Genomic DNA, 10,058 nt, shown 5'->3' on the forward strand with positions numbered 1-10,058 from the left:
TATTGGCTCATACAACACCCAGCATCGCCTGACATTCTTGGACCCCCCCCCTTACAGAGATTTTATCCCTGAGAATGACAGAGGTTTGATGAGACAAGACTAACATAAATCAGCGGCTAAATAGTAGTAGTTGGATAAATTTCAATTAAGGCAAGCTGGAGAAGCACTTGTTCTGAGAAATGTTGTTCTTTGCTATGAATGCTGAATGACAACTTCTTCCAGGATCAGATGTGCTGTTGATGACTCTATATAGTTTTGGGAACCCTCTTCATCATTTTAGAAAATTCATGATGAAACAAGGCTTTGAAGATTTTATTTTTCAATCTCCTGCATTGTCACCACCATCACATGATAACAAAAGAACTTTTTTTTCCTGGCAACATATAAGCATGCACTGTACACAGAGATATAGAACATAAGATTGCTGCTTAAATACCAGCCCTTTTCCATAATTTCCATATTGTAATGTTGTGTGTTACATCTCTTTAGAATGTATTTTCTTTTAAAAGTGACAAATGCGATAGATATCCATTTACTTTTAAACTGGCAGTGGGATTTTCATGTGTTGCCTGTATAGCTTGAATAATTGTGTCATTTAAACCAAATAACTATGTAAGAAAATTCCTATTCACCAAATCAAATGCATTTTCATTATTTTTTTGCATCTGATCCATAATGTATCGTGTTGATTGTATATATGCGTGTTTGTTGTTGCATAAAATCTGTCTGATCATTATGTATCAATGTGGGTAAGAACTCATCTAATCGCCTGGCCATGATGGAAGTAAATAATCTGTAATCTACATTAGGAACAGATAGACTGAGATTATTGCCTCGTTCCAGCTCAGTGGGGTTTGCGCCCAGTTTAGCTCAGTTTCTCTCTTCTTTTTACAGAGAATTTTACTGTTTGATTGGATGTTGTGAACATTTAAGCACGTATATAATTATCATCAATATTACTAATTATCAATATTAATGCTGTAGATTATTAAAAAATTATTCTGATGTAAGACATATATTTACCAACTTTTTTTTGGTTACTAATCTTGTGAAATTGCAAATATGAATGTTTATGAACAACTGCTTTAGAGGAAATCATGCAGTAGCTCCTTTGTCTTTGTGGTATCTGGTTGAGTTTGTTGTAACTGAACAGAAGTGGCTAACAGTTACAGTTATAACCTCCCTGTTATAATGTAATAATGGGTCAGAAAATAACACGTAATAGACAGAAATAAACTTTGCAGATTTTAAGAAACTCAGCAGAGCAGGGAAGTAGAGGACAAAGCTGTTAGGAAATGTCATCATGTTTAAGTTTTATCATGTTTCCTGCATTGTCGTTTTTAAATGAGTAAGAAAAATGATCCAGTGATTCTTGGCAAAGAGCTAAAGGTTGCGCTTGGTGTGTGTGGGTCATGTAGTCCTCTACTCTGCTACCTCCATCGAACTTGCTACTGTCAGAGTTGCAAGTTACACTAGTGACATCAAGTGGCTGAAATTGTTAGGGAGTGATTTAATAGGGAAAAAATCAAGTCTGTGAGGTGCCCATATAACCAGAAAGAGGTTTCCTGTCTGTAATTATTCTTCCTGTTCATACTGGCTATAAGAAGATCTCCTTGCAATGTGATTTCATTGAAAGTGATGGTGGACAAAATCCACAGTGTGTCTACACAGTCATTTTGTGCAAAAATGTATTTAAAAGTTTACCTGTCACATTTACAGTCTTTTAGCATCACATTCTCTCTTTTTGTTTCTTCGGACAGTGTTTTCCTGGTGAGCTGCATTGGATGTATAGTTAAAAAAATTAAAAAGGGGGAACTTTGGCAAGAAATAAATTTATTTATTTGAAAAGTATAGTATTGATTTGACTCATTTAAATAGCTGAGGCTTCATATTAGCTTCAGATTAACTTAAGGTTGTGGGTTTTGGCCCCCATCACTTTTATTGTAAGTGCATTATGAAGGGACCGTCTGATGGGTCAGTATGAACAGAAACAAACATTTATTTCAGTGTTCATTTGGGCAGCTCACTGATGTTTTACGACAGACATGAAAAATTGTAAAATAAATATATAAATAAAAATCCCAGATAGAGTATTTCAGACTTTCTGCTCATTGCTTTGGTTTTCCAGTTGCAATTTATCTATACTTACTTTAGCAGCTTAAGGGCCAACTATTGCCTTCAGGAGTTTTTGGAAATCTCCAGCTAACCAGAAACATGCGTTGAAATGAAAGTTAAGCGATGATGTCAGTTTTGTGTTCACAGCTAGTCTCTGCTGCCCCCAAGTGGCCAAAAACAGTTATTGCAGATGTAAGTCTACTAACCAGAGTAAAATAATGAAATGGAAACTATGCAAATCCTGAGGGTAATAAAGTAAATAATTGAATTACAATATATATTATTGTTTGTTGTATTCAGGTCCTAACACAGCTAACATAATCATACAAGGTTTTCTAACCTAATGTTTGGGTTTTTTGTGCTCTCATAATGAATTCTGTGTACATTAGGATCCATTGCTCCCTGTGATTACTAAAGGCAAAAAAATAATGAAGCAACCCTTAAAAATTTGTCAGAGATTATTGTTTTGAGTTTATGAAGATCTTTTATTCATATTTATTCATACATATTATATTATTCAATGTACATATATGACCTTATTGTATACCAATAGGTTAATTAATTCATGTCATACATACAAACAAAGAAGTGCAAATACAATAAAAATTATCCCTGCGTGTAAACAGGTTTATGAGATTTGTGCATAAATGTGCAAATTATCTTTCCTGATGAATACTAGATATAACATAGTTAAAATGTACCTATTGATGGCTTCATTTCATGAGGTTTTCAAACTATACAGATTTGTGTGATCAGGTAGTCATAAAAGTTTATATTTCCAATGAAAAATAAGTATCCTGAGTGCTGTAATTCTCAACTCATTGGTGGTCCGATGACACATCACGACACTTGACAGGACCCTAAAGCATGTTTAAATAATTTCAAGTAGTTCTTTGGAAGGTTGTACTTTTACAGCTTCCATCAAAAATTCCAAGTAAAGTCAAAATTGCACTGAGTGAGGCAGATAACAGCCAACAAGCACCTTCAGACACTTTGTATCTTCTCATTTGACCTTGTTGTGAGTCCTCAACTGAGAAAGCACTTTGTCTACCTGAAACAGATCAAACAAGTATTCGTTCAGTATTCACAAAGGAGACAGTAATATATAAGTGACAAGAAATGAATTTTATAGAAAGGTGACTGTATCAAACTGTATCACTCACTGTGATGAACCAGCATGACCGCGGCCCATAGCGAAGCTCTGCCTTGAGGTTCATCTTGCTGGCTGGAGCCAAAGCATGGAGGTGAAGATGCGGAACAGATGTGAAAGGAGGCAGATGAAACCCCATCCTGCACAAACACACGCACACAGACAATGAAGAACTGTTGAAGACTAGAGGATTACAACTTATCAACAAAAAAATTGAAAATAAATGATTTTTTTAAATTATAAAAATGACCCATTAAAGACCTGTGAAGCAAAAAAACAGAACATTCATTTTATGATTCTATCTGCTGCATTTGAAATGGCATGAATCACCACTTGGGTGATCTCATGGCAGTAAATTGATTCACCTGACATCTTTGAAGTCGGTCACTTTATGCTTCTCCAGTATCCTCCTTCCCATATCTTCCATCCGCTCCACTGTCAACAAACAATTCACATCAATGTGGTCCATTAATACTGCCTAAAAACTTCTTTAAAAAAACAAAACAAGAGTACACTGTGTAAAAATATCAAAGGATAGATTATTATTCATTCTTTCAAGTCCATAAAAGACAGGTAAACATTTGGTTGGAAATCTGTTTTCAATTGTCTCAGGGAGAGTAATATTTATTGATACTGTTATTATATAATAATTACTGGATGGTGCCATTCACTGTATCAGTTATGTGAGAGAAGAAGAGTTCAGCTTATTCCTGTTTCCTGGGTCAGTTTACTCAGATCATTTTGTGCAAACTGTTGAAAGCAGAGACAACGCCTTCTAATGTCACTGCATTATGTATAAGATGTATGGTAACCTCTCAAGAGATAAAGAATGGCTTAAAGGTGCCATTATCACACCAATTTACAATACAGTTAACAGTAACATTTTTAAAAAACTAAGGGTTAGGGTAAGATGTGGGAATATGCCCACCAGGGCAAGACTGTGCCCAACCAGTAAAGTTGATGTCCATGTGTTGCCTCATTCAGTGAAAAATATGAAATACAATTTTGAAATAGCCTAATGTAACCTCTCAGAGTGGATGGTATTTTCCCCTAATCAATAAAAAAGTGTTGACTCATCTCTTCTCAGGTTACTGGGAAACATGAAGGTCTGAGCACTCAGGCACACTGACAGACAAGTAGCCCAATAATTTAAAAAAAAAAGAAGAAGTTAGGTTTAGTTAAGTTTGAGTTTGGGACTCTCTTACCTAAAGGTATGTTGTCCCTCTGGAGAATTGTGCAGTTGTCAATGTGCGTCCTGGGTATAACAAGGTAATGATGTGTGGCACCAGGCTTCACGTCACGAAAGCAAACCAGTTCACCATCCTGTACACACACACACACACACACACACACACACACACACACACACACACACAGACAGACAGACAGCAGGGTGAGAAGCAGAGGTTTACAGCTGATAACAGTGAGGACTCGAGTCTCTACTTACACTCAGCAGGATTTCTGTATCACTCTGGTTGTTCGCTATTTGACAGAAAAGGCAGTCTTCAGTCTCAGAAGCGTCGTGACTCGACATAAGTGTTTTAATAAGTGTGTCTATTACAAGAGCTTGTTACTACCTGGGCGTGTCTCCGGACAGGAATGAAGGACAACCAGCCGGAGACAGAGCTCATCGAGCCGCTCTACTGCTGCGTTCATGGGATCCTCGTAACTTCCTATGTCCAAGTTTTACAGCTCGAAACTCAGATATTGACTTAAAGGGACGGGTTCACAATTAAAGATTAACGAATTAGGTTTTCCTTGCCATGATCATTCATCTTGTGCATACTTACCATTACAAATTCCCTTCATAATTGACTCACAATTCAAGTGATGGGACAACATCAACGGCCCTGCAGTGCAAAAGTCAATTTAAGGTTATCTGAAGCTAACATGAAGCTTCAGCTGTCCAAATGAGTCAAATTAAGTCGATAGCTATAGGCTATTTCCACATTTCAGTCTTCTTAGTGCCAAAGTCCTTTTTTATTACTACCACAGCTGAACAGGCAAACACTGTCCGAGAAAACACAAAGAGGGAATTTGATGTTATAAAGCCTGTAAATGTGGCAGATATCCACTTGATGACTAACTCGGGCTGCTGAAGTTCATATCAAATTCAGATCAACTTTTCAACCCTTTTTGCACAAATAGAGCCCCAAAATATCCTCCCCATTTAATTTCTTTTGGTAATATGCACGACTGAAGACCCACAGAAACTGACACAATATGGGTCTGAAGGTGATAATTGTAACCTAATCTTGAAGCCGTGATTCTGAGAGGGGTCCTGTGTCAAATCTTGTTTTAACACATTTATAGTTTCAGTATATTAAGGTATGTGTACATATTCTTAAATAAATGTGTGTCCCAGTGTAGGAGCCTAATTAGTTGGGTGGATAATGGGGCCCAACAACTTTTTGTCCCACAGTCCATTAGTTGGTTTACCAGCCCTACCCAACTCTCAGATGTTTGAAATTTCAGCTCCGACCTGTGTTGAAATGGAAATTACACATGCTTTTGGTCCAACATAATAATAAAACACTAAGAACTGAGTTATGGCTTTTGGTTTGTTTCAGAAACCGATTGAGAAGAAAATCTTTAACTTGCAGCAGCAGTGTAAAGAAATTGTGTATCAGACCTGTAAATTGTAGCGGTTTTGTTTTAGCTAAGATCTGTGTATTTTAGTTCCTGTACACTTTCTATGTCTGAATATTTAAAACATGTTTTGGAGCAATAAACAAAAAATCTCTTCAATCTATGCACAAAAATACACAAAACTCTATAGCAAAATAATGTGTTTTATTTTACAAGATTTCCAAACCATTGAACACACCATCGTGATGCACAATGCAATCATTTCATTATTCTGTTATAACACTTTGTCCACATTCATACCCACATGGGCCTATACACACACACACACACACACACACACACACACACTATTATTTCTAAATGCATACTTTCCACAAATAAATACAAATTGCTCAAAATATGATGTAGTGCAATAATAAGTGTCCATCTTTTGGCAGGATTTCATTTTCCGGATATATTTTCTCCTCTTTCAAATGTCTGTTTATAATACGGTCATCACTGTAGTGTCTCCAATTCAAAGACTCTTGTGAGAGCTCTGCACACAGCGTCCCAGAAAGGAGTGGGTTGAAGGAGGAATATGTTTTAGTCGATCCCGTAGACGACTTTCCTACAAAGATAAAACATTTATAGAAATGTAAGATAGCATGGGGCACACAGACACTGTCAAGATGAAAGTAAGATGCACAAGGAAGTCACTTTATCACATTAACATGATGTTTAGCTTGTTGGCACCAACAGAAGAATGACTTTGAATTTCTACATTGTCATAAAAAATGTCAAAGCCTTTGCAAAGATAATACTATAGTACCTTTAATGTCATTTGTATAAAAGAATTAATAAGGAAAATCCTCAGCACTCACGGTGACAAAACTGTCTGTCTCTGGAATGAATTTATACTCCAGGGACTTTGAGATTTGGCTGGCGGGGGCGATCACATGGAGGTGGAGATGATTTACAGAGATATAGGGAGGTTGGTGGAACCCCAGCCTGAGGAGAATAACACAAGACGACAAGACAACCGAGCCACAGTGTAGTTTTAGAAATTTGTGGAGAAGGGAATCACATTGTCAGCATAAAACAACCTCTGATTATTGACAAAGTGATTGTGTTCCTCTACCATCAAGCTCTACTCAGATAGTTTACATTAGTTATACACTTCCAGACACATCACACATTCAGGAAGGAACCCCCCCCCCCTCCTCCCCCATCCTCCCCTGACAGTTAAAAACGGTTTTGAACAATTGTCTAATTTGTCAAGTATCTGAGGGAAATATCAATATGCACATCTGCTCATTTAAAGACAAACACATACAGACACTTCCTGTTTCTACCTTATGTCCTTCATTTCAGTGATCCCTTGGTCGCGCAGCACAGCTTTCCCCATTTCAACCATCCTTTCAACTGTGGAATACATGACTCCATTATTCCTCAATAAATACTTTTATATAAAGAAATGAAATATGTACATTTACATAGGCAACATGAGGTACTGTAAATGTCGTTTTATCAGATTGAAACAGTAGCAGTAGTAAGTAATAAGTAATTAAGAAACATCATGAGAAAATGTGGCAGATGTATTTTTGTAGTTGTAAACAGAGGTAAAAGCAGTTGCAATAATATCAGCAGTAGTAAAAGGTTAGTATAAATTAGAAATTAGAAATAGCAAAAAGCAGCAGTAGCAAGACTGGCAGTTGGTAGTACCAGTAGTGGTTGCAGTAGCTGGTACTCATCTCTGATAGCCCGACTGACCGAGGTCGATGTGTCCTCTGTGCATTGAGAAACAGCTCCATATGTGCTCTTTGGGAATAACCAGGTAGTGATGAGGGGCAGCAGGGTTAATATCCCGGAAACACACCAGCTCATTATTCTGTTGGAGGGGACAGAAATGATTAGAACACACACACACAGAAAATGAAATATGTCCCCTAAAGTAGCCTATGATAGTCCACACATATAAACACACACAGGCATTCACTTAAACGATAGGTCCCTGAACTCAGCATTGTTGAAACCCCGTTACCCCTGACTACCACACTGTTATATGATAATGGTCATTTAAATGCCTTTTTGTTGAATTTCTAACATAATGGACAACTTTCAGTAAGGGTTTATTGTTATGACATTGTTATTAAGCTGTCCACTATTAAACTCCCCCCGAGTTGAACACAATAATGGAGTGAAATAGAAAGTGTACCGTTAAGTTTAGTCATGTAAAACCAATTTTGTTATTCAGTTTTTTTTTGTGAAACGTATATCTGCTAGTCTAACCTCAACCAAACCGAACAAACCTATCCCGTTACATTTACTTTATAGGCTACCTTAAACTCGCATCTTGACACAATACATTTATCAAACTTTACCTTTTGGACGATTTCCGGTTTTTTGTCATAGCCATGCGCAATTAAACAGAACATACACGATGGAACCATGTCTGATTTGCTTCTTCTCATGTTTGCGATCTTGTTTTTGGCCATCTTCTTCTTCTTCTGCCGGCTCGTGTTGTGTTGAGTCTATTAGTTAGTGTTCCGGTTAGTCTGTCGGGTGTTTCCCGTAACTCCTCCTCCTCCTCCTCCTCCACAGCTGAGATCAGGTTTTAGGTTATGGTTAAATTTAGGTACAAGTACAACACATTATCATAAGACAGACAGCGTTAAACGTTAGCTACTAACCAGTTATATAGTCTTTTTTTATAGCTCTGATCTGTTATTCCCTGAAATGTTATGACAGCCGGTTGACTCATCAAACTTTACCGCATGTTTCATCAGCTGTTTCCTCTCCCCTGACCTGGTGGGAGGGTCAGGGGAGAGGTCTATTTTATATGGAATAACGACGACATTTTAACACAAATCTCTCTTTCTGGAATATTGATTTCAAAAATAATATTGTGCTTGTTGATCAGTTATTTAATACTTCTCTTTACTTATGAAGAAGTTCTGTCAGTATATATCCCTGTAACACATGGGGATGATGCAGAAGTCTTTGATGCAATACCTTCTAGTCTGGAGTCTGTATGCTGTGCAACAAGTGTCATGGTTATCTCCAACATACACTCCCATAGGCAAAACTTGTTTTTCCAGTTATTGTAGTCAAAACAACACATTTATAACAGCTCTGTTCCAAACAGATATTACTACATTACCATATGAGAACTCATATTGGAATCAATGTGTGGATGACATGTTGTGGAATAAGGCCTGGCTTCTAATTGACTTAATCACCAATAAAGATACTTCCTTTAAACTCATAAAGTCTTTCCAGCTAAAATGAGCTTAAAAAGAGATTTAAAGGAGACATTGATGTGAGTTGTTGTTTTTGTCACAAATGTCCAGAAACTATTGTGCATTTATTTTGGCATTGCCCATTTGTGAAGATATTCTGGCAAAACCTTTGTGATTTTATTGTTAAATTTGATGAAAGTTTTCATTTAATTTAGAAGAATGTATTGTTTGATCTCATGGAAGATAACACACAGAAAAAATAATTTGTACATGTAGATCTTATTATCTTATAAGGTCTGGCTGATATTAGGCTACTATGTGATGTGATTATAGATCATTACTGAAGCACCAGTGTATAAGCTGCATGTTACTGTGTAACTGCTGGAAGTGGAGCTAGTTTGAACTCTTTTATATACTTCTAGTTTAGTCCAGTGGTTCCTCAAAATGACACTGAATTACAGTATTTGAGTAAATACACTTACTTTCCACCTCTGGCAGCAGATATAACAGGCTGGGTGAGGAACAAGGTGAGCTGCAGGTCAAGTTAAGAGGAAACACATATTATTGACAATGAATCAGACCTGGACAACACCTGTTCCTGTAAACCTGATAAAGAGCTTCTGTTTCTGAAGAGCTACTTGTTGCTTTCCTAAATGCCCCCTCACCAAACACAGTGGACAGAAGAGACTTGTCAGTCAAATTGGCATTTCAGAAAAAATACATAATCTGTTTAGTTTGCCTTAATAATAATTGATTAAAATAAATGTTTATATTGTTTTGGCTTTTGCTGTGTGTGAATTTATGTTTACATTGGGATGCAAAACCCACAGAAATCTGACATTAAAGTGAAATCTAATACACAGAGTGAAAGGCTCCTGATAGTTTCAATCCTTTTCAGTAATTCATTGGCACCAAAATGCTTGTGCGATGCCTGAAAACAGATTAAAGAGAGCAACACCTCTTCGCCAATTTCTCCTTGCATGCAG

The 10,058-nt window shown here is 36.9% G+C and overlaps 2 protein-coding genes across 2 annotated transcripts; both read right to left on the reverse strand.

Annotated features, from left to right (window-relative positions):
- Positions 1-2,682: 2,682 nt before the first annotated feature.
- On the reverse strand, positions 2,683-4,848 carry LOC128377222 (adenosine 5'-monophosphoramidase HINT3-like). The gene is made up of 5 exons (XM_053337132.1): positions 4,713-4,848; positions 4,471-4,588; positions 3,631-3,700; positions 3,279-3,405; positions 2,683-3,166 (listed from the first exon to the last, which is right to left on the reverse strand). The coding sequence occupies exons 1-5, from the start codon at positions 4,797-4,799 to the stop codon at positions 3,119-3,121; spliced, it is 450 nt and encodes a 149-aa protein (XP_053193107.1). The 5' UTR covers positions 4,800-4,848; the 3' UTR covers positions 2,683-3,118.
- A 1,663-nt stretch (positions 4,849-6,511) lies between these two features.
- On the reverse strand, positions 6,512-8,300 carry LOC128376699 (adenosine 5'-monophosphoramidase HINT3-like). Its single transcript, XM_053336489.1, has 4 exons — positions 8,215-8,300; positions 7,604-7,721; positions 7,186-7,255; positions 6,512-6,841 (listed from the first exon to the last, which is right to left on the reverse strand). Exons 1-4 carry the CDS (start codon positions 8,281-8,283, stop codon positions 6,688-6,690), a joined length of 411 nt encoding a protein of 136 aa, XP_053192464.1. The 5' UTR covers positions 8,284-8,300; the 3' UTR covers positions 6,512-6,687.
- Positions 8,301-10,058: the final 1,758 nt, after the last annotated feature.

Source organism: Scomber japonicus, chromosome 17 (genome assembly GCF_027409825.1).
Source record: "Scomber japonicus isolate fScoJap1 chromosome 17, fScoJap1.pri, whole genome shotgun sequence".
In the NCBI taxonomy this organism is placed as follows: Eukaryota; Metazoa; Chordata; class Actinopteri; order Scombriformes; family Scombridae; genus Scomber; species Scomber japonicus.

What these genes read in the sequence shown, in the direction of transcription:
- LOC128377222 (XM_053337132.1), bottom strand. Translation starts at nt 4,799, where the DNA reads ATGTCGAGTCACGACGCTTCTGAGACTGAAGACTGCCTTTTCTGTCAA. An exon ending in ATACAGAAATCCTGCTGAGT is followed by an intron (nt 4,589 to 4,712) that starts GTAAGTAGAGAC and finishes GTGTGTGTACAG; the next exon opens with GATGGTGAACTGGTTTGCTT. An exon ending in GAGGGACAACATACCTTTAG is followed by an intron (nt 3,701 to 4,470) that starts GTAAGAGAGTCC and finishes GTTTGTTGACAG; the next exon opens with TGGAGCGGATGGAAGATATG.
- LOC128376699 (XM_053336489.1), bottom strand. Translation starts at nt 8,283, where the DNA reads ATGGTTCCATCGTGTATGTTCTGTTTAATTGCGCATGGCTATGACAAA. An exon ending in CAGAGGACACATCGACCTCG is followed by an intron (nt 7,256 to 7,603) that starts GTCAGTCGGGCT and finishes TGTATTCCACAG; the next exon opens with TTGAAAGGATGGTTGAAATG. An exon ending in ACTGAAATGAAGGACATAAG is followed by an intron (nt 6,842 to 7,185) that starts GTAGAAACAGGA and finishes TATTCTCCTCAG; the next exon opens with GCTGGGGTTCCACCAACCTC.